Raw genomic sequence first — 24,068 nt, forward strand, 5'->3', positions numbered from 1 at the left:
TTCTCATCTGCCCCACCACTGTACCTCCATGCACATCTGCTCCACCACTGAACCATCTTCTCATCTATCCTAACACTGAACTTATGTGCTCATCTGCCCCACGACTGTAACCCCCTTTTTCATCTGCCCCACAAGACTGTACCTCCAGCACATCTGTCCCACCTCTGTTCCCCTTGCTCTTCTGCCCCACAACTGTAACCCCCTCCTCATGTGTTCCATCAATGTACCTCCTTTCGCCTCTGCACCCCTCTGCATATCTGCCCTACCTCTGTACCCCCTGCTCATCTGTCCCACCAATGGAAACAGGGACCACCCTCCCCCACCAGCAGAACTGCTTTCCATTACAAAAGCTGACGATCGCAGCTAAAGCAAGGTTAGAGAACCAAACAATGTTTACCATCTTTTATAATGTGTGGGGGCACAGTGCCTCCTCCTCAGTGCAGGTGTGGCATGGGGAATTCTGCAACTGGAATGCTTTAGTGTCTCGGTGACACTTCCCTGCGCTGCTCTGCTGATGGGGAGGGAGTCGAGTGCCGACAAAAGAGGCCTCATGTGCCGCTTCCGGCACCAGTGCCAGGGGTTGCCTACCCCTGATTTAGGGAATCTGGATTGTTTGTTTTTTTTTGCAACTTGAAGTGTGTGGTAGTTGGGGGAGTTACATTTTTATGGTATTTTAATTAATTTTATTGACTTTACTTTTGATTTGTCTTTTTTTTTTTTCATTTTTTGAAAAAGAGTATATTAGTGATCTGCTGGTCTCTGTGATCTATATACTGTAACTATTGTAGAGTTGGATATTCCATTTGCATCACAAAGATAACTTTGTGGTTTTCCTAGTAACCAAATGATCAAGCATGAAGGTTACAGTGTGCTACAGGGATCCCATACAGAGCATATTGTAGCACAACTAATAGCCCCAGAGTTGATTCATTCAGCTGGTAGGCTCTTGCCTGCATACTGGCTGTGAAAGCTGGTGGTTTTAGCACCAGAGTATCTTAACTTTAGGTTATGTGGCTGAGGGCAGCTTTTGCAACGCCTGTAAAATCTTTATGTTGTATGTAGGATATCTGTATGTGTTCTTAACACCAATAAAAAGATTTAAAAAAAAAATGAAAGCATGACCAATCTGTTTCGAAGCCTGTCATAATAAATTACAATTTCTTACAAATTCTTTCTTGTTTTAGAGTGGCTTATGTGTCAGGAAGCATTGTTTAATCTACCTATGAGTAACCTTGTACCTTGTACTTCAGTAAAACATCAATATAAAATTTGCACCATAAATAAGAAACATAGCTCAAATATCACTCAGTTCCTTATCAAATGAACAGTGTTTCAACATACAAAAAGTTTATAATGTGTTTGGAAATGCCTGTGATAACTATTGTGATAAGTATTAAAGTCCAACTCCAGGAGAAAAAGCAGCCTACTAGGCCTCAAGCAGTATACATTCTGTTTCCTGAAAAAGCAGCCCCTACCATGCTGGCTTTATTCTACACAATTTTAATCTTCTGCTTTATGTTTGAAAAAAATGGTGTGGGACACCCCCAAAAGTCCACATTTTAAGGCGTTTCCCCCTAAAAATCCACACTAGACCCTTTCTCCTAAACTATACCAGGCCACATGCATACCTCCCAACATTTTGAGATGGGAATGAGGGACACCTACTAACAAACGTATCTAGGCATAGGATACGCCCCCTGTCACACCCCCCTTAAAGGAGAATTAACCAAAAAAAATGGTTAATTAAATCCACAAGTGCTTTTTTACCACTACTATTCCTTTATATTGGCTTTTAAAATTTAAAAATTCAGCAATTTAGAAATTGGGTGAAGGGTTTAGCACTGGGAAACACTTTTTGAAAGATAAAAAGTGCATTTTATATACAACTATATGGATCAGACCAAAATGAGGGACAAATGAGGAGGAAAGAGGGACATTGCTCCAAATCAGGGACAGTCCCTCCAGAACAGGGACAGTTGGGAGCTATGCCACATGCATCCTAAAGGTCTGCTATGGAATTTGGGGGGGTCGCCATTAACATATTTATCAGTACCTTGTCTAGAATAAGGGTTTGGTATACTGTAGATAAAGGGAATCCCTAGTCTGTTGTCTACAAACAGAATTAAAGCGGCTGAAGCTGTCATTTGCTGACAATGTAAATGGCATTTTGTTTTCTTTATAAATGTCAGTTTTGCGGCAGTAGATTGTTACATCATACAGATGCACCACCTTGCAAGCAGGTTAAGGGCATCCCCCAGGGATATTATTTAAATAAATTTTACATCTTTAATGTTGCCCTTAAAGCATTATTAAAATTGCTGCTCCCTGCTAAGTGGTAATTAAAAAATGTATTTTACTTTAGTACATATTCCCCAGGGCAGTGTTCAGGCCCCTTACCATTTAATTGACAATCACTTGCTTATTAGCCTAGAAAATGGCCTTTAATGTTTTTTAACCACTCGTCAACCACGCTATAGCCAAATGCCTAGTTTTGGGATGCCGTCATATGACGACTTCCTATGATAGCGCCTGCTGTGGGGCGTAGGCAGCACCCTCTGTGATCACAGTGTCCGGAGGACACTGTTGATCACATATTGAGGTTAAGAGCCAATCAGCAGTTCTTTACCACGTGATCAGCTGTGTCCAATCACAGCTGATCATGGATGTCAACAGAAGCCAGTTATTGGCACTCTTTACTTCATGCTGACCGCATTAGGAGAGGAGAAGAGAGCCGATAACCAACTTCCCTAAAAAGGACATCTATACTGATAATCAGGGCACTAATTATCAGTGTCCTGATTATCAGTGCAGTCCCACCAGTGCTGCAAAACTTTGCCCATCAGTGCTGCCAATCAGTGCCCATCAGTGCCTCCTCATCAATGTCACCTATCAGTGCCATCTACCAGTGCCCATCAGTTCCACCTATTAGTGCCACCTATCAGTGCCCATCAGTGTTGCCCACCAGTGTGCCTCATCAGTGCCCATCAGTGCAGCCTCATCAGCGCACATCAGTGAAAGAGAAAAATTACCTGTTTGCAAAATGTAATGCCAAACTATGAAAAGGTTTTTTCCGTTTATTTAGCAATAAATAAAAAACCCAGTGATGATTAAATACCACCAGAAGAAAGCTCTATTTTTGTGAAAAAAATGATAAAAATTTAGTTTGGGTACAGTGTTGCATGACTGCGCAATTGTCATTCAAAATGTGACAACACTGAAAGCTGAAATTTGGCCTGGGCAGGAAGGGGGTAAAAGTGCCCAGTAGGCAAGTGGTTAACTTTTACCACCAATTGACTTCAATACAGTTCAGATTCGGCACCCAAACTTTAATCATGTTCTGAAAACCTGCCTTAAACCAAAACCAGATACGTTCGGCTCATCCCTAATTGTAATTACTATTAAAATATGCCTGAATCACATAAGAGTTATAACGATTTGAATACTCTTGCTTTGTATATACTGTAGGTGACCTTATTGTGTATTCAAAGGTTGTCAGACCACCTATTATAACACCACTTTTTTCCTAGAGCTAACCACTACTGCCTACGACTACACTGGTTACACTTAAGATGCAACCAACACTGAGATCACTAGAGGCTGGATCGCGTCATCGCGACACACTTCCGCCCACCATTTGCTTCCGGGATTCGAACAAGAACCATGGCAGCGGTCCACCATTGTTTATGGGGATATTTCCCAGAAAAATCATCTGCTATTCACACCGGGTGCCAGGCCACAGGCACCCCTACATGTGAGTTCAACTATTTTAAGATTTTTAAATAAACCTTTTTAAACTGCATTGCGCAATGAAGTCCCTCCTTTCATATCTACTTGCATGAGGTATATCCACTCCAAGAACCGTCAGCATAAAGACATCTTCAGGGGTCTCCCCACATGCTTATCTGACCTCACTAGAGATAGTTGGTCCATACTGGGGGGTGAGTTTACATCCATGTGGGGGCACCTTGTCTGAGCACCATGAAGCACGGATTTTGTTACTTCTGAGCACAAGCACCAACTATCACTCGATTGGGATTGTTATCAATGTGACTACAGTGTTATCATATAATGTTATGTCATCGGTTTATTTATTAACATTTAGTATTTAGGGCGGTGTATTGATTTATCTTTATTGTTTATTTGCACAGCAAATTTTTCACTGCAGCTGTTAATTGAATTTACCAATATTTTTTCACATCTTTGGCGCTTTGGTTATATATTTCTTCTAAACACTTATCTAATTTGTTAAACCTACGTATTGCTGAGCCATGTCAGTGTTTATTATTTGCAGCAGATCCTGCACATGTGGTTTTCATTTAAAAAGGAGGTCCAGCCCCCCCCCCCCCATGAAAAAATTTAAGTCAGCAGCTACAAATACTGCAGCTGCTGACTTTTAATATATGGACACTTACCTGTCCAGGGAGCCCGTGATGTTGGCACCCCAGCCGATCTTCAGATAGGCTATCGGGTGCAGCCGCCGCCATTCCTAGTAAGGGAACCCGGCAGTGAAGCCTTTCGGCTCCACAGCCGGTACCCTACTGCGCATGTGCGAAGCGCGTTGCTCTTTCTAATTTGTCCTGGTGACGGAGGAAGGAGGAGGGGACTGAACGTTACATGTCAAAAACAGGTACCCACCCCCCCCCCCCCCTGAAAGGTGCCAAATGTTGCATTGGAGGGGGGGAGGAGACGGACAAGCGTAAGTTCCACTTTTGAGTGGAACTCCGCTTTAAGGTGATAACAGCATACCACTCAATCCAAAGTTCCATTCCATATTTATTAATGATCCAAAAATATAAATCGATAGGACTTTCAGCTGAAACATGCCGAGTTTCCATCAATGTAATATAATTTGTGGTGGGCAAATGTGACTTCTAGGGCATCACAAAATTGATCACCCAGTTATTACATGGCTACCCAGTTCTGTTTTAATTCTGTAAATGCTGCTCTTTAATGCAGTGGTCATCAACCCTGTCCTCAGGGCCCACTAACAGGCCAGGTTTTATGTATTACCTTGGGGAGATGAAGACTAGAATACTGCAATCACTGAGCAGCAAATGATATCACCTGTGATGTATTTCAGTTAACTTGCAAACCTGGCCTGTTAGTGGGCCCTGAGGACAGGGTTGATGACCACTGCTTTAAAGGGGTTGTAAAGGTATTTTTTTTTTTTTTTTTTTAAATAACAAACATGTTATACTTACCTTCACTGTGCAGCTCGTTCTGCACAGAGTGGCCCCGAACCTGGTCTTCTGGGGTCCCTCGGCGGCTGTTTCAGCTCCTCCCCGCAAGCATTTACCACCTTAATGCGAGCTCCCTCGCATGGTGGTGAGTGCTTGCGGGCGCGCTCCCGTGATACAGCCGGCGGCTATAGCCGCTCGCTGTATCACTCGGCCCCGCCCCCCGGCGCGCCGCGTCATCGGATGTGATTGACAGCAGCGCGAGCCAATGGCTGCGCTGCTTTCAATCCATCCACTGCAGCCAATCAGCGACCAGGCTGAGCTGCAATGAAGATGACGAGGACGAGCAGCGAAGATTCGAGGCGTCAGGTAAGTAAAACGGGGGGGGCTGGGGGCGGCGGTACTGTCAAAAGTTTTTTCACCTTAATGCATAGAATGCATTAAGGTGAAAAAAATTTTTACCTTTACAACCCCTTTAATGGATATTAACCATGCATTAACAGATGGTCAACCCCCCCCCCCCCCCCCAAAACAAGCTAAAAGATGGGTTTTGTGGCACATTTGGTCAGCTCCATTGCCAGGGGAAAATCTCCTATGACCAATTCTGGAAACAACGGACTAATGGCATTAATATATCCTGGATACGTGCGTTCTTTGAACAGAGTTGCATTTATAGTGCACCTGTAATTTTGTGATATATAGTTGTGCAAAAGATAAGGATATGTGATCCTGTGATAAAAGTTTTAATGTATTTATGTCATGTTTGGATGAAACAATAATTACCTGACTCTGAACCCTCCTATGCAAGCAATCATTTTATTGCTAGTTCCACCGACATATACACATACCTTCAGAGGATCTAGAAGCAGTTGCTTCATAAGCAAATTCTGTTTCTAAACCAATGGAAAGAAATAGTAGGAAGACCCCCTATGTCGTTTAGTTTGTCTTCAGGAAGATTTTCCAAAAATCTCCTTATGCAATTCTATATCCCCTAAATAGTACATATAGTACCAGTGCTACCATAGCTACCAGTGCTATAGTACCAGTGTAAACGGGTAGGCCCCACATCTCTGTATAGTGGGGCCTTACATAGGGCTCTTGGTGATCCATCTGATCCGCCGCTCGCGCATGCGCGAAGCGGCTGCTCTTTGGACCGGCCTCTACTGAGCCCCTCTTTCCCGTGTCGGCGGCGCCGCGACGTCTGACGCCATCGCGTCCTATGACGCGTTGGCTTTGGACGCCGCCGTGCTGAGGGAACAGCCTTCGGCGCACATTACCTCCTCTGCTGACACTGATCAGCTCGAGGGCTAGTGACGCCGAATCCCGTCCACCCCCCACTGCATCATCATTCCCTCCGCTGACACTGTTCAGTTGAGGTAGCTGATGATGCCGAACTGTGTCCGTCCCCCTAGTGCACTATACAATAGATTAGCAGTACACATCCCCCGCCCAGCATAGGCGAGGTTTTCTCTACTCAGCTGTTTTTAAACCTCCAGTTGCAGACACACTTTTGAGCTGCACACCTAGGAGGAGGTTGATGTCCTTTCTAACAGTCTGACAACTTTAAAGCGGGGGTCCACCTATCTATCGTTTTTTTTTTTTGGAGTTCATTCACAAACTTTTCTGCTCATGATTATCTACTCACATGTTCTGTGTAATAAGTCCGCCTGTGTCCGATTTCGTTGTAAAGAATAACTTATAAAATTCACTGAAGGTGGTTTCCATCTTCATTGTGGGCATTTGAAGCCCACAAGCATGTATTTCCTGGATGTGGTGAATGCTGTGCTCCCAGCATTCAACGAGATGTTGTGATGACGCTGTTGCACAATGCATGCTGGGAAGCCTGAGACTAGCTCCCAGGGGACTGTGGGAGGTCTGGGAGAGGCTAGAAACACGCCTACTCCCACGGGAGGAGAACCAGGAAGTGCTAAGAAGATTAGAAAAAAAAAAGGTAATTACGGCGATTTAAATTTTTTTACACAGCATGTCAGCATCTAGGCAAGGAAGAGAATGCATAGAGATAATGTTCAAAATTTGGGTGGAACCCCGCTGTAAGTAAGTACTAGACTTTACCATATTAATATGGCGATTTCCTCAGATATCATTGACATCCTTACTATCTGTCATGCGAATAGAGAGTTTTATATATATATATATATATATATATATATATATATACATACTGGGCTAAAACCCATTGATCCACTGTGCAAACACACGTGTTTAAATGGATTGTACATATCATAGAGTGAACCCCATACAGGTTAACCCACTGCTACCTCCCCATACCTTACTTACTATACCATTTTATATATATCTGTTGGTTAGATTTCTTCTCCACTATTTAATTCTGGCACGATAGGAGGACCCAGGTAGACGCCCATATACTCATAGACGCATGTAGACGCATATATACTCATTCGCACATTGACTATTGTATGTGTTGATGTACTCTGTTCATCAACTTACCTTCTGATACTTATATTATACTATATTTATATTTAGGGCTGCACATTCCCTCATCATTCCCTCCGCTGACACTGTTCAGCTGAGGTAGCTGATGATGCTGAACTGTGTCCGTCCCCCTAGTGCACTATACAATAGATTAGCAGTACACATCCCCCGCCCAGCATAGGCGGTGTTTTCTCTACTCAGCTGTTTTTCCTTGTCAAAAGAAGTTTATTGAGTATACAATGTTATAAAGATACATAAAGTAAGTTTACAAGGATCTATAAAGTAAGCTCATTGTTTTACAGCAGGGTTTATATAGGTAAATATCATGAAATTTCAAATATTAAACATTGGGTTCACGTAAACCTAAATTAAATTAAAGATATATATCATTTCCTTAGTTACTTTTGTAGGTAGTTAAATGATTTATACCTACTATACATATTGTTTACAAGTAGAATGTATATAGGTCAAATAAATTCTGATAATGAGCTTTAATCGTAAGGTGGAGAAAAGGAAAGAGAAAGAAGAAAAAGGGTTGAAAGGTAGAGGTATGGTCCACAAGGTTGTCCCGCTTGTCAGTTTATTATTCTTTTTAGTTCTCTTTGAAGCCTTAGAATGGGTGTCTCTGTAAGTCATTTAATCTGTTACCATGGCAACAGGACAGAGTCATTGAAGTTTGACAGGAACTGTTGTTTTATTCAAGGATGCCAAAGTTTTTCAAATTTTGGAATTTGATTTTGATCGATGGCTACCATCTTAGCATGGGACATTGTATTATTCATTCTGTGAATTGTTTCTGCTAGTACCAATGTAGGAGATTTCCATGCCTTGGCCACTGTTTGTTTTGCAGCCGTTATTAGTTGGATCATAAGTTTGAATTGAGAGAGTGTTAACCATTCCGGTTTTAGATTAAGTAAAGTTAAATATGGATCTGGTTGTATTATTTTTTAAAATATTTTAGATGCAATCACGAAGACTTCCTTCCAGAAGGTTTGGATTACTGGGCACGTCCACCATATGTGTAAATATGTGCCTATTTCTGGGCATCCTTGAAAACAAAGAGCTGAGGTATTAGGTGAATATTTTGCCACTCTAGCGGGTACAAGGTACCAGCGAGTTAGGACTTTATAATTTGTCTCCAGTGCTAAGATGTTGGGTGAAGATGACAGATGTGAGCCATATGTTAGACCAGTCCGTGTCTTCTAAAGTTCGTCCCAGGTCCTCCTCCCACCTCTGAACGTAAGAGGGTCTATTAAGATTTGCTACTCCATATAATTGATTATAAAGTGATGAAATTGTACCTTTAGCAAATGGATCTTTTTTACAGATTGATTCAAAAATGGATAATTGGGATAATGGTGTATCCCCCTTTAGGAATGGTGTATAGAAATTTTTGATTTGGAGATATCTAAATATCTCAGAGTTTGGTAGATCATATTTTACTCTAAGCGATGGGAATGAAAGGAATGATTTAGATGCTATGAAGTCATTTAGTGTCTGAATGCCTGATGTTGTCCAAGCTTTAAAAGAATTTGGGTAGATCCATGCCGGATAAAAGGCCGGATTTCTGATAAAAGAAAGGAGAGGATTGTGTGGAGATTGTAACTGATATTTGGTTTTTAGTTTATCCCAGAGAGATAAGAAGTGTTTAGTTATGGGATTATGAATTTTAAAGCGGTCTTTAGGATCAAGCCATAATAAATTTGATATTAATAGAGGATCATTTTCTGAAGCCTCTATAAATACCCATAATGGGATTTCCTGTTTTGCATGGTATTTGGACAGACTGGCCAAATGTGCTGCTCTGTAGTAGTTAGTAAAATTAGGGTATCCCAGGCCTCCTTTATTTTTGGGAAGATGTAGTGTGTGTATAGGTATACGTGGTTATAAGTTGCTCTTTTTTGTACTATTCTCAAAAAATAGGAAGGAATTGGAATAGGGAGGACTCTGAATAGATAAAGCAATTTGGGTAGAATAGTCATTTTGATTGCATTAATCTTCCCTATCCAGGATAAAGGAAGTCGCGACCATTGTTTTATTAGATTTGTGATCTGTCTTAATACAGGAGGATAATTGGTTGAGAATAAGTCAGAATGAGATGCGGTTAAATGAATTCCAAGATATGGGATTGATTTTTCTGCCCATGTGAATGGGAGTGCAGCCCTAGCCGGGATCAATTCCATGTTTGTGAGTGAAATATTAAGCACTAGGCATTTCTTAGTATTAATCATAAGGCCGGATAGGGCTGCAAATCCATCAAGAGCTGGTATTAAGTTAGGACCAGAGACCTGTGGTGATGATAGAAAAAGTAATATATCGTCTGCAAATATACATAATTTGTGTGTAATACCTCCTACTTCAATGCCAGTTATAGTTTGGTTTGTTCTGATGTATTGGGCCATGGGTTCGAGTATAAGGGCAAATAATAAGGGAGATAATGGGCAACCCTGTCGGGTACCTCTTTCGATATTAAAGGCTTCAGATTTGTATCCAGCATATTTTATATAGGCTTTGGGTTTATTATATAATGCTTTGATCCATGTTAAAAAGTGGGGTCCAAAACCCCATTTTTGTAATGAATATTGCATATATTGCCAGGATACTGTGTCAAATGCCATCTTAACATCGAGAGATAGAAAACATAAAGGGATTTTCTATTTTTTAGCAATATGTGCCAATAACACTGCCCTGCGTATATTATCGCCTGCCTGTCTATTTGGCATGAAGCCTACTTGATCTCTATGTATTAATTTTCCTATAATGCTATTGAGGCGTTTTGCTATTATTTTTGCTAATAATTTAATATCGAGGTTTAACAGAGAGATAGGCCGATAATTCACACAGGAAGTATCATCAGAAAGGGGTTTTGGGATCATACAAACAATTGCCATTAGTGTTTCTTGCCGAAAAGAATGTCCATCTAGAAGTTTGTTAAAAGTTTCAGTGAGAATGGGAGAGAGTATTTCTGAGAATGTTTTATAGTATAAAGCCGAGTAGCCATCTGGGCCTGGTCTTTTGTTAAGTTTTAGGTCTTTTATGGCGTTAGCAACTTCATCTATAGTTATAGGCTCATCCAAACTGCTTTTTTGATTCTGAGATAACTCAGGTAAGGTTATTTTTGAGAAGAAGGATTCAGCCTCTGTAGGATTAAATTCATTGTTTGTCTTGTATAAAGTTGCGAGATGTGAGTGAAATTTATGGACTATTTTAACTGGATTACAAGTGTAAACATTTTTTGATAATTTAAAACGTATTGGTTTGAAAGATTTGTTAGTTGAATTTAATGCCCGAGCCAAATATGTACCTGGTTTGTTTGTATTCATGTAGAAATTGTGTTTGGAGCGTTTGAGGGATTTATCAACTGATTCAGTGAGAAATAGATCGTATTCCAATCTAGATTTTTCCAGATGAGATTTTGTACTCTGAGATGGATTATCTTGAAATGATATGTAGGCTGCATTAAAATTGAGTTCTAGTTTTTTTGCTAGATTTTTGCCTTCCCGTTTAAATAGTGCCATTTGTCTTTGTATTGTACCACGCAAGACAGGCTTATGAGCTTCCCACAGTGTTATTGGGGAGATGTCTGTTGTATTATTAATTGATATGTATTCCTTTAAAGCTTGTTCAATGGCCATCTGATGTAGTGGGTGTTTGAGCATTATGTCCGGTAAGTACCACGTTGGGTCATGCGCTTTTGGTATGGCTGAGGCTATAGTAGTGTATACTGCATTATGGTCAGACCACGGAATCGGAATTATATCTGATGCAATAATTTCTGGTATCATTCCTATTGTTAGAAAAATATGATCTATTCTGGTGAAGGTTTGATGGGGGTGCGAGAAATAAGTGAATTTCTTTTTCATTGGGTTACTTTCTCTCCACGAATCTACCAGATTGTATTTGGAAAGAAGTTGAGAAAAAGGTAATCTAGAGGTTATTTTGGATGGTGTAAAAGGTGATTTATCTAGAAATGGGAGGAGGACCTGGTTCGAATCCCCACACATTATCACTGTTCCTATTTTGTGTGTATTAATCACTTGTAATATATGTGAGAGGAATGGTGTAGGTTGTTTGTTAGGAGCGTAGTAGGAAATCACCGTGATTGCTGTATCCGTTATATAACCCATGAGTATCAGGTATCTACCTTCTGGGTCTTTAATTTCTGATGATAAGGTGAATGGTGTGGATCGGTGAAATGCAATTAGAGTTCCCCTTTGCTTGGTACAGGCAGAAGCCGTGTAAATTTGTTGATAAAAAGGAGAAATAAATTTTGGAGTAGAATCTTTGGTGAAGTGTGTTTCTTGGAGGCATACTATGTGAGCCTTCTTGTTATGGAAAGTACGGAAGGCTTTGGTCCTTTTTTGAGGGACATTTATTCCCTGAACATTCAGGGAAAGTATATTCAGTGGTGCCATGGCAACAGATCAAATAGTTTTGACTTACTTTTTGTTATGCAGAGCTGACTGCGCAGATCAACCTGTGTGGACTGAAGAGATGAATAGATAGAAAAGAAACCAGTGAATTCTGGAGTAAAGAGTAAACAAAAAACATATGAAATTAGATGATACATTGTATAAGTAATCACAATTTACCCGTGAAAGAGAATAAATATCTCTCTCAGGGGAATAAGTGCCTTCGTCACACTCCCACATAATATGGTTGGGAGAATGAGGAGGGCTAATGGGGGTACACGGATCTTCCGCTTACAGGAGAGAAGTGCTATGTCAAAAGACATCAAAATGATGTTTCATTAATTGGAGTGCAGAATATAGTTTTTGTTGAAATTATTTATTCCAGGGTGGTTGTATATGGTTAGTCTTGCCCTAGGTTAAATAATTTAGTTAGAAAGGTACTGTTAATAACTTTGGTATTGATGAAGATAGTTTGAATTATTTTGGGATTTTAACCCTTTTAGAGTAAACAATTACATATTTTATTCATATGTAACTGTTTAGATATGTTAACTCATAAAATTGGGGTTGTATTGCTTCAGATTAGAATAAACAAAAACATAATTCTAGGAACTAGTTAGGTAATAATATATTTGTTTTAAGAAAAGAAAGAAAAAGCTTCCATTACTTCTGGATTATTGAACATATTTGTCCTAAAAAGTAATAAATCTATTGTTATTACCTGATAATATATAACTGAACAATAATTTCCTTATTTCACTTATATATTCTAAGGCTATATGAATCAGAAGTAATAAGAAATATAACTGGAATGTAACATGATCCCACACAGTGTGTGACTATCAGAATGCAGTTACATTCAGTTATAAATACAGGTTTTTTATAGAGAACCATCTCTTAGTATAATAAATGAAGAGATATCAGGAATTAGGATGTCAGTCCATTGAATCTTCTTGGTCCATGGATGATGTGGCATAACGGCCTCTTTTGTGAGAATGATGATTCCCATTTTGTTCTGAAATTTTCTGAGTGCTGCCTGAAGGTGAAGATGATGCCATTCTACTGCGTGTGGGAGTGTTGCTGCTTGTGGGTTCTGTCAGATTTAATTTTAAAAGGGTTTGTTGTAGTTCATCTGCTGATCTGCTTCTGTAAATTGTACCTTGGTAGTTAAATCTGACTGAAAAGGGGAAGCCCCATTGATACATAATGTTGTGGCGTTGCAGTTCCATTAGTTGGGGTTTCATGGATCGTCTTTTAGTAATAGTAAGTTGGGATAGGTCAGCAAAAATTTGATAATTGTGTCCTTGAAAATTAAGTTCCTTTTTTTCTCTTGCAGCAATTAGTATTTGTTCTTTCGTTCTGTAATAATGAAATTTTGTGATTATATCACGTGGGGGTCCATCTTTCTTTTTGGCTGTGAGGGCTCTGTGTACTCTGTCCAGTTCTAAACGTTCAATAGGGATATCTGGCTTTAGTTCTTGTAATAGAGCAGTAATAGTAGATTGCAGGTCTGTCACAGTTTCAGGTATTCCCCTTATGCGCAAGTTTGAACATCTGGCTCTATTTTCGTAATCTTCGAGCTTAGTTTGAAGTATTAAATTCTCTTTTTTTAATTGTTCCAATTCTGTTATATTTTCTTGGGTTGTAATTTCAATTTCATCCATTTTTTATTTCTAAGGCTGCGGTACGGTTTCCCAGCTCTCTTATTTCTTTGGTTAGGCTTTTTGTTATTTGGTCTGGGGTTTGTTTTAAAGCCTTATGAAGCATCTTTTCAAATTGTAATAATATTACTGGGGATGCTGAGGAGGCTTGTGGAGAAGTTTGTGAGAGGATTTGTTCTGTATCTGACTCAAATGGAGAGTCTTGCTGTGACATTTTCTGTCTGTGAGAGCGCCCTGATGCTGTATATTGTGAGGTGACTGGAGCTGCTTCAGCTGCAGTGAGTGCCTGTGAGCTCTTTTTGAGGTGATTTTTATTTCTGCCACGGCTTCCTCCCAGTACCATATTTCCTGCCCAAACTTTCACAGTTTGTTCCCTGGGGCAAAAAGGTTCAAATGGATACCTTTTGAGCCTGCAGGCTCCGCTTTGTCCTTCTCTTCTCTCCTCAGCGGTGTGGAGCTCTAACAATGCATGTCTGCTCCGCTAGGCTCCGCCTCCTGCCCCCTACTCAGCTGTTTTTAAACCTCCAGTTGCAGACACACTTTTGAGCTGCACACCTAGGAGGAGGTTGATGTCCTTTCCAAGAGTCTGACAGCTTTAACCACTTGCCGACCGCCTCACGTCTATATACGTCAACAGAGCGGCACGGGCAGGCAAAATCACGTACCTGATACGTGATGCCTTCCCGCGGGCGGGGGGTCCGTTAGGACCCCCCCCCGGTGCCAGCGGCGGTCGGCATTTGTCTGGCAGCGATCAGAGATGAGGGGGAGGCCATCCGATCGTGGCCCCCCCCTCGCAATCGCTCCCAGCCAATGAGAAACATCCCCTGCCTGTGTATAGTACACACAGGCAGAGGATGTGATGTCATCTCTCCTCGGCTCGGCAGTTTCCGTTCCGACGCCGAGGAGAGAAGACATCCGAGTAAGTGTAAAACACAACACAACACAGTAGAACATGCCAGGCACACTAAACACCCCCGATCCCCCCCCGATCGCCCCCCGATCCCCCCCCCAATCACCCCCCTCCCGTCACAAACTGACACCAAGCTGTTTTTTTTTTTTTCCTGATTACTGATTGGTGTCAGTTTGTGACAGTTAGAAGTGGTAGGGCAGTGAGTATTAGCCCCCTGTAGGTCTAGGGCACCCCCCTAACCCCCCAATAAAGTTTTAACCCCTTGATCACCCCCCGTCACCAGTGTCGCTAAGCGATCATTTTTCTGATCGCTGTATTAGTGTCGCTGGTGACGCTAGTTAGTGAGGTAAATATTTAGGTTCGCCGTCAGCGTTTTATAGCGTCAGGGACCCCCATATACTACCTAATAAATGTTTTAACCCCTTGATTGCCCCCTAGTTAACCCTTTCACCACTGATCACTGTATAACCGTTACGGGTGACGCTGGTTAGTTTGTTTATTTTTTATAGTGTCAGGGCACCCGCCGTTTATTACCGAATAAAGGTTTAGCCCCCCGATCGCCCGGCGGTGATATGCGTCGCCCCAGGCAGCGTCAGATTAGCGCCAGTACCGCTAACACCCACGCACGCAGCATACGCCTCCCTTAGTGGTATAGTATCTAAACGGATCAATATCTGATCCGATCAGATCTATACTAGCGTCCCCAGCAGTTTAGGGTTCCCAAAAACGCAGTGTTAGCGGGATCAGCCCAGATACCTGCTAGCACTTGCATTTTGCCCCTCCGCCCGGCTCGGCCCACCCAAGTGCAGTATCGATCGATCACTGTCACTTACAAAACACTAAACGCATAACTGCAGAGTCAGGCCTGATCCCTGCGATCGCTAACAGTTTTTTTGGTAGCTTTTTGGTGAAATGGCAAGCACCAGCCCCAGGCAGCGTCAGGTTAGTGCCAGTAGCGCTAACACCCACGCACGCACCGTACACCTCCCTTAGTGGTATAGTATCTGAACGCATCAATATCTGATCCGATCAGATCTATACTAGCATCCCCAGCAGTTTAGGATTCCCAAAAACGCAGTGTTAGCGGGATCAGCCAAGATACCTGCTAGCACCTGTGTTTTGCCCCTCCGCCCGGCCCAGCCCAGCCCAGCCCACCAAAGTGCAGTATCGATCGATCACTGTCACTTACAAAACACTAAACACATAACTGCAGCGTTCGCAGAGTCAGGCCTGATCCCTGCGATCGCTAACAGTTTTTTTGGTAGCGTTTTGGTGAACTGGCAAGCGCCAGCGGCCTAGTACACCCCGGTCGTAGTCAAACCAGCACTGCAGTAACACTTGGTGACGTGGCGAGTCCCATAAGTGCAGTTCAAGCTGGTGAGGTGGCAAGCACAAGTAGTGTCCCGCTGCCACCAAGAAGACAAACACAGGCCCGTCGTGCCCATAGTGCCCTTCCTGCTGCATTCGCCAATCCTAATTGGGAAACCACCGCTTCTGCAGCGCCCGTACTTCCCCCATTCACATCCCCAACCAAATGCAGTCGGCTGCATGAGAGGCATTTTCTTTATGTCCTCCCGAGTACCCCTACCCAACGAACCCCCCCAAAAAAGATGTTGTGTCTGCAGCAAGCGCGGATATAGGCGTGACACCCGCTATTATTGTCCCTCCTGTCCTGACAATCCTGGTCTTTGCATTGGTGAATGTTTTGAACGCTACCATTCACTAGTTGAGTATTAGCGTAGGGTACAGCATTGCACAGACTAGGCACACTTTCACAGGGTCTCCCAAGATGCCATCGCATTTTGAGAGACCCGAACCTGGAACCAGTTACAGTTATAAAAGTTACAGTTACAAAAAAAAGTGTAAAAAAAAAAAAAAAAACACAAAAAAAAAAAAAAAAAAAAAATAGTTGTCGTTTTATTGTTCTCTCTCTCTCTATTCTCTCTCTCTATGGTTCTGCTCTTTTTTACTGTATTCTATTCTGCAATGTTTTATTGTTATTATGTTTTATCATGTTTGCTTTTCAGGTATGCAATTTTTTATACTTTACTGTTCACTGTGCTTTATTGTTAACCATTTTTTTGTCTTCAGGTACGCCATTCACGACTTTGAGTGGTTATACCAGAATGATGCCTGCAGGTTTAGGTATCATATTGGTATCATTCTTTTCAGCCAGCGGTCGGCTTTTATGTAAAAGCAATCCTAGCGGCTAATTAGCCTCTAGACTGCTTTTACAAGCAGTGGGAGGGAATGCCCCCCCCACCGTCTTCCATGTTTTTCTCTGGCTCTCCTGTCTCAACAGGGAACCTGAGAATGCAGCCGGTGATTCAGCCAGCTGACCATAGAGCTGATCAGAGACCAGAGTGGCTCCAAACATCTCTATGGCCTAAGAAACCAGAAGCTACGAGCATTTTATGACTTAGATTTCGCCGGATGTAAACAGCGCCATTGGGAAATTGGGGAAGCATTTTTTCACACCGATCTTGGTGTGGTCAGATGCTTTGAGGGCAGAGGAGAGATCTAGGGTCTAATAGACCCCAATTTTTTCAAAAAAGAGTACCTGTCACTACCTATTGCTATCATAGGGGATATTTACATTCCCTGAGATAACAATAAAAATGATTAAAAAAAAAAAAATGAAAGGAACAGTTTAAAAATAAAAAAGCAAAAAAATAATAAAGAAAAAAAAAAAAAAAAAAAAAAAAAGCACCCCTGTCCCCCCTGCTCTCGCGCTAAGGCGAACGCAAGCGTCGGTCTGGCGTCAAATGTAAACAGCAATTGCACCATGCATGTGAGGTATCGCCGCGAACGTCAGATCGAGGGCAGTAATTTTAGCAGTAGACCTCCTCTGTAAATCTAAAGTGGTAACCTGTAAAGGCTTTTAAAGGCTTTTAAAAATGTATTAATTTTGTTGCCACTGCACGTTTGTGCGCAATTTTAAAGCATGTCATGTTTGGTATCCATGTACTCGGCCTAAGATCATCTTTTTTATTTCATCAAACATTTGGGCAATATAGTGTGTTTTAGTGCATTAAAATTTAAAAAAGTGTGTTTTTTCCACAAAAAATGCGTTTGAAAAATCGCTGCGCAAATACTGTGTGAAAAAAAAAAATGAAACACCCACCATTTTAATCTGTAGGGCATTTGCTTTAAAAAAAATATATAATGTTTGGGGGTTCAAAGTAATTTTCTTGCAAAAAAAAAATAATTTTTTCATGTAATCAAAAAGTGTCAGAAAGGGCTTTGTATTCAAGTGGTTAGAAGAGTGGGTGATGTGTGACATAAGCTCCTAAATGTTGTGCATAAAATGCCAAGACAGTTCAAAACCCCCCCAAATGACCCCATTTTGGAAAGTAGACACTCCAAGCTATTTGCTGAGAGGCATGTCGAGTCCATGGAATATTTTATATTGTGACACAAGTTGCAGGAAAGAGACAAATTTTTTTTTTTTTTTTTGCACAAAGTTGTCACTAAATGATATATTGCTCAAACATGCCATGGGTATATGTAAAATTACACCCCAAAATACATTCTGTTGCTTCTCCTGAGTATGGGTATACCACATGTGTGGGACTTTTTGGGAGCCTAGCCGCGCAAGGGACCCCGAAATCCAAATCCTTCAGGCTTTCTAAGGGCGTAAATTTTTAAATTCACTCTTCACTGCCTATCACAGTTTCGGAGGCCATGGAAAGCCCAGGTGGCACAAAACCCCCCCAAATGACCCCATTTTGGAAAGTAGACACCCCAAGCTATTTGCTGAGAGGTATAGTGAGTATTTTGCAGACTTCACTTTTTGTCACAAAGTTTTGAAAATTGAAAAAAGAAAAAAAAAAATTTTTTTCTGGTCTTTCTTCATTTTCAAAAACAAATGAGAGCTGCAAAATACTCACCATGCTTCTCAGCAAATAGCTTGGGGTGTCTACTTTCCAAAATGGGGTCATTTGGGGGGGGTTTGTGCCATCATGGCATTTTATGGCCTTCAAAACTGTGATAGGCAGCGAGGAGTGAAATCAAAAATTTATGCCCTTAGAAATCCTGAAGGCGGTGCTTGGTTTTCGGGGCCCCGTACGCGGCTAGGCTCCCAAAAAGTCCCACACATGTGGTATCCCCATACTCAGGAGAAGCAGCTGAATGTATTTTGGGGTGCAATTCCACATATGCCCATGGCCTGTGTGAGCAATATATCATTTAGTGACAACTTTTTGTAATTTTTTTTTTTTTTTTGTCATTATTCAATCACTTGGGACAAAAAAATAAATATTCAATGGGCTCAACATGCCTCTCAGCAATTTCCTTGGGGTGTCTACTTTCCAAAATGGGGTCATTTGGGGGGGTTTTGTACTGCCCTGCCATTTTAGCACCTCAAGAAATGACATAGGCAGTCATAAACAAAAAGCTGTGCAAATTCCAAAAAATGTACCCTAGTTTGTAGACGCTATAACTTTTGCGCAAACCAATAAATATACGCTTATTGACATTTTTTTTACCAAAGACATGTGGCCGAATACATTTTGGCCTAAATGTATGACTAAAATTGAGTTTATTGGATTTTTTTAATAACAAAAAGTAGAAAATATCATTTTTTTTCAAAATTTTCGGTCTTTTTCCGTTTATAGCGCAAAAAATAAAAACGGCAGAGGTGATCAAATACCATCAAAAGAAAGCTCTATTTGTGGGAAAAAAAGGACGCAAATTTCGTTTGGGTACAGCATTGCATGACTGCGCAATTAGCAGTTAAAGCGACGCAGTGCCGAATTGTAAAAAGTGCTCTGGTCAGGAAGGGGGTAAATCCTTCCGGGGCTGAAGTGGTTAAGTAAGTACTAGATTTTACCATATTAATATGGCAATTTCCTCAGATATTATTGACACCCTTACTATCTGTCATGCGAATAGAGTTATATATATATATATATATATATATATATATATATATATATACATACTGGGGTAAAAGCCATTGATCCACTGTGCAAACACACTTGTTTAAATGGATTGTACATATCATAGAGCAAACCCCATGCAGGTTAACTCACTGCTACCTCCCCATACCTTACTTACTATACCATTTTATATATATCTGTTGGTTATATTTCTTCTCCACGATTTAATTCTGGCACGATAGGTGGGCCCAGGTAGACGCTCATATACTCATAGACGCATGTAGACGCATATATACTCATTCGCACATTGACTATTGTATGTGTTGATGTACTCTGTCCATCAATTTACCTTCTGATACTTATATCATATTATATTTATATTATGGCTGTACATTCCCCCCTTCCTCTCCTTGCTGTTCCTTGTGGACGCTGGTGAATTCCCGTGTTTGACGCATCCGGGAGGCTCTAAGATCCCCCAGTATTATCACTACAGAAGTTTCATCCAACCTTTGGCCCTTGGCTTTCACTATATAAGCCTATATGTGGCTATATATATCTCAACACAATGCGTAACTGATGCTGTGGTGACTAGGATTTGGAGCACCATCTGTTAAGCTACCAAGTTACAGTCCGGCCTGGGATATGCACACATTTCTGTGAACGAGTAAGTCCTTTCTCTTCCTTATGATATATACAAATATACATATATTTCTCATTTTCCCAAGTTCTTATCATGATTATTTGCCCTTATAAGCTCCTATGACCTACCATTTATAGCTATATGTATAATGTATACTGTATATGCGTACTAATGATTGGTATATTCTACCTATGTACCCCCCCAGATCATACAATATCCTTACAGGAAACCCCTGAAGAAGGAATTGCATTTTTTATCCGACACATGTTGGGTTCTCAAGTACCACGTATATGCATGTTTTCCTTGATTAAAACACTCATGTATATGGTCTAGATATTTTGTATGAACTGTTCACTGTTTTAAATATTTCTTTTGCATATTTCTAATAAAGTATATTTTTTTATTACTCCTGGGTACCTGTATTACCAATCATATTATCCCTTCCACTCTCCCCCTCACCCGTACAATCCCAAGGTCTTTTGTTTATCTCTCCAAAAATTATTGTCGGGATGTGGTGATTAGGGTATCCACTTACCTGTATACCTCATGTTTGGCAGTGTATCAATTTTTTTAAAAATTAAACTTTAGTACCAGTGTAAATGGCGAGGAATGTTTGGAAAATCTTCCTGAATGTGGGCTTATACTTTAAAGTGAAAATGAGTTTAGGCTTAAGACTCCTCTTTATAGCAGAAAACAACAGATTAAACTCCAAATACGAAAATGCTTCTCCACAGTAAGAGCTGTGAAAATGCGGAATAGACTCCCTCAAGAGCTGGTTCTGTCCACTCACTAGATTGCTTTTAAAAAGGCCTGGCTTCTTTCCTAAATGTACATAATATACTGTAACTGGATACCAACCTTTTTAGGTAAAGTTGATCCAGGGAATATCTGATTGCCTCTTGGGGGATCAGGAAGGAATTATTTCCCCTGCTGAAGCAAGTTGGATCATGCTTTGCTGGGGTTTTTTGGCCTTCCTCTGGATCAACTGTGGGTATAGGATTGTATATACAGTATAAGATTGCAAAAAAATGTTTTCCCTTTTATTTGTTGAACTAGATGGACTTGTGTCTTTTTTCAACCAGACCAACTCTGTAACTACAGTGCCTTGCAAAAGTATTCCCCACCTTGGCTTTTTACCTATTTTGTTACATTAATCTTTTTTTTTTTTTAATCTGAATTATATGTGATGGATCAGAACACAATAGTCTAAGTTGGTGAAGTAAAATTAGAAAAATACATACATAAAACTATTTTTCAGAAATAAAAAAATAATTGGCATGTGCGTATGTATTCACCCCCTTTGTTATGAAGCCCATAAAAAGCTCTGGTGCAACCAATTACCTTCAGAAGTCACATAATTAGTGAAATGATGTCCACCTGTGTGCAATCTAAGTGTCACATGATCTGTCATTACATATATACACACCTATTTGAAAGGCCCCAGAGGCTGCAACACTTAAGCAAGAGGCACCACTAACCAAACACTGCCATGAAGACCAAGGAACTCTCCAAAAAAGTAAGGGACAATATTGTTGAGAAGTACAAGTCAGGGATAGGTTATAAAAAAAATATCCACATCTTTTATGATCCCTACGAGCACCATCATATCTATCATAACCAAATGGAAAGAACATGGCACAACAGCAAACCTGCCAAGAGATGGCCGTACACCAAAATTCACGGACCGGGCAAGGAGGGCATTAATCAGAGAGGCAGCATAGAGACCTAAGATAACCCTGGAGGAGCTGCAGAGTTCCACAGCAGAGACTGGAGTATCTGTACATTGGACGACAATAAGCCATATGCTCCATAGATTTGGGCTTTATGGCAGAGTGGCCAGAAGAAAGCCATTACTTTCAGCAAAAAACAAAATGGCACGTTTTGAGTTTGCAAAAAGGCATGTGGGAGACTCCCAAAATGTATGGAGGAAGGTGCTCTGGTCTGATGAGCCTAAAATTGAATTTTTTTGCCATCAAAGAAAACGCTATGTCTGGCGCAAACCCAACACATCACCCAAAGAACACCATCCCCACGTGGTGATGGCAGCATAGTTATGCACATTGACTTTTTCTGTTATTTTGTCCTATTTGTTGTTTGCTTCACAATAAATAAAAATAAATCTTCAAAGTTGTGGGCATGTTCTGTAAATTAAATGATGCAAATCCTCAAACAATCCATGTTAATTCCAGGTTGTGAGGCAACAAAACACGAAAAATGCCAAGAGGGTGAATACTTTTGCAAGGCACTGTATGTAACATAGTGGGTCTTTCTACTATTTGCTTTTAGTGGTATTGAAACAGAGTTAGCTTAGGTAGCAAATGCTACTAGATCCTTAAAGTATAAACACCTTCAGCATAACATATTTGAGGTAACTACTTGCTTTTGATATGCACCAATTTGTAGTTCAAGTTTGTTGGCTGTTTAATACTTTCAGCACCATTTGCTTATGCAGCAAACTTTACTTTGCACTCTGAATGTTTATCCGCTAAAATTTTCCCTGGATCTCACAAAGCATCATGTCATCCTAGTATTAAAGTGAGAAAGGCTCAGAAACCAGACTTATGCGCCTTATACAAACCTTTCAACAGTAGCCATGTTCTCCAGCTCATCCGGTGTCAGCTTGCAGCTTGGGTCTTTGGACACTGGCTCCTTTATACATGTCAGCAGAGTCCCACCTTGTTGCACAGCTAGCTTTAAATCATCCTGAAAGATAAATATAATGTTGTTACAAGGAGGTTACTTATTTGGTTTATACATTGTCTCTTTACCAGGCTCCATGGAAAATTCAGTTTGGGTGACAGCACACTTGCAATATTCATGAGGAGGAATTTAAAAGAAAAACTGAGCAGGGAAATGTGTCTCTTCTGAGATTAAAATATCCCTTTTTCATATACATGCCCGAAGCTGGAAAAATTATTTTGTTCTCATATTTACAAGCAGACGTACAGATCCATAAAAGAAGTATACAGCCTTAAAAGTGAACATGGTACACATATGACGCTCTAATTTCTAAAGGGTGCTAACTTCTGTATGCACTAACCCATGAAAACCAAACAAACTCCACTATGTACTGGTCTGACTACAGAAGAGTGAAGTCTGATTGGCTGAAATTAAGAATTAGGGCTCTTTTATTGAATAAAGCTGATTGACATATTTGTTTCCCTGCTTAGCTGTTGAAGCACTGTATTATTTGTTACAATAAACAATTTTAATCAATATTCAGTGAGTGTTCTTTTTTATATATATATATTTTTTATTTTAATCTGAGAATGCAGTTAACAATAAATGTGACTGCAACAATTGGCCAATAAGACAATGCAAGAAAAACAATGAACAGTATAGTTTGAGAACAAACTAGCAGTGCTGGGTCCACGGTTAAAGGTTATTAAACGCTTGAATGGATGCCGATCAGTCTAAAAAAAATAACAAGTGAAGAAAAGGAGAAGAGCACTCAAACATCAGGTTAGGAGTGAGCGTTTTTTTTTTCAAACAGAAGGTGTCAAGCTATATGTCTCACTATCATCACAAATCCCAAAAACTAGGATAGTAGGTTGTGGGATGCAAATTATTCCTTTATGCCATCTGTAAACCCAAAATGTCTGGTCTATACAACAGATATGGTCCAATATTATACAGTCATTTATTTCATACTGCATGCAGCTGTTATAGGCTAGTTGTCTAATGTCAGTGTAGTACATAGAAACAGTGGCTTCTATGGAGTTGGCCTTGGGATAACCTGATGAAATAAATCTAATAAATTACTATTAAAGATTGCTTGTGTTGTTTTGCCTAAAAGCTCGTGTTCACAAGGTGTCTAGCTCTGTCAGCTTCTATCCATATTCTTGTTTGCTGACCTTAAAGCCTAGTACACAAGATCAGAAAACTGCACGAAAAATACTGATTTTGAAAGCGATCGTGTGATAATCTGATCATT

General features: G+C 40.5%; 1 protein-coding gene and 1 long non-coding RNA gene across 4 annotated transcripts in view; one reads left to right on the forward strand and one right to left on the reverse strand.

Moving 5' to 3' along the window:
- The window catches only part of LOC141139804 (uncharacterized), a 42,435-nt gene extending 19,127 nt beyond the window's left edge, over positions 1 to 23,308 (forward strand). Inside the window, exons 3-4 of the long non-coding RNA XR_012243813.1 lie at positions 3,528 to 3,751; positions 22,906 to 23,308. This is a non-coding gene — a long non-coding RNA (uncharacterized lncRNA). The remainder of the gene's footprint in view (positions 1 to 3,527; positions 3,752 to 22,905) is intronic.
- The window catches only part of MCF2L2 (MCF.2 cell line derived transforming sequence-like 2), a 527,578-nt gene that overhangs the window by 377,174 nt on the left and 126,336 nt on the right, over positions 1 to 24,068 (reverse strand). For all 3 annotated transcript variants that reach the window (XM_073626295.1, XM_073626294.1, XM_073626296.1), the window contains exon 8: positions 22,713 to 22,837. In XM_073626295.1, the coding sequence (XP_073482396.1) occupies positions 22,713 to 22,837 (125 nt within the window). The remainder of the gene's footprint in view (positions 1 to 22,712; positions 22,838 to 24,068) is intronic.

Source organism: Aquarana catesbeiana, linkage group LG04 (genome assembly GCF_042186555.1).
Source record: "Aquarana catesbeiana isolate 2022-GZ linkage group LG04, ASM4218655v1, whole genome shotgun sequence".
NCBI lineage: Eukaryota > Metazoa > Chordata > Amphibia > Anura > Ranidae > Aquarana > Aquarana catesbeiana.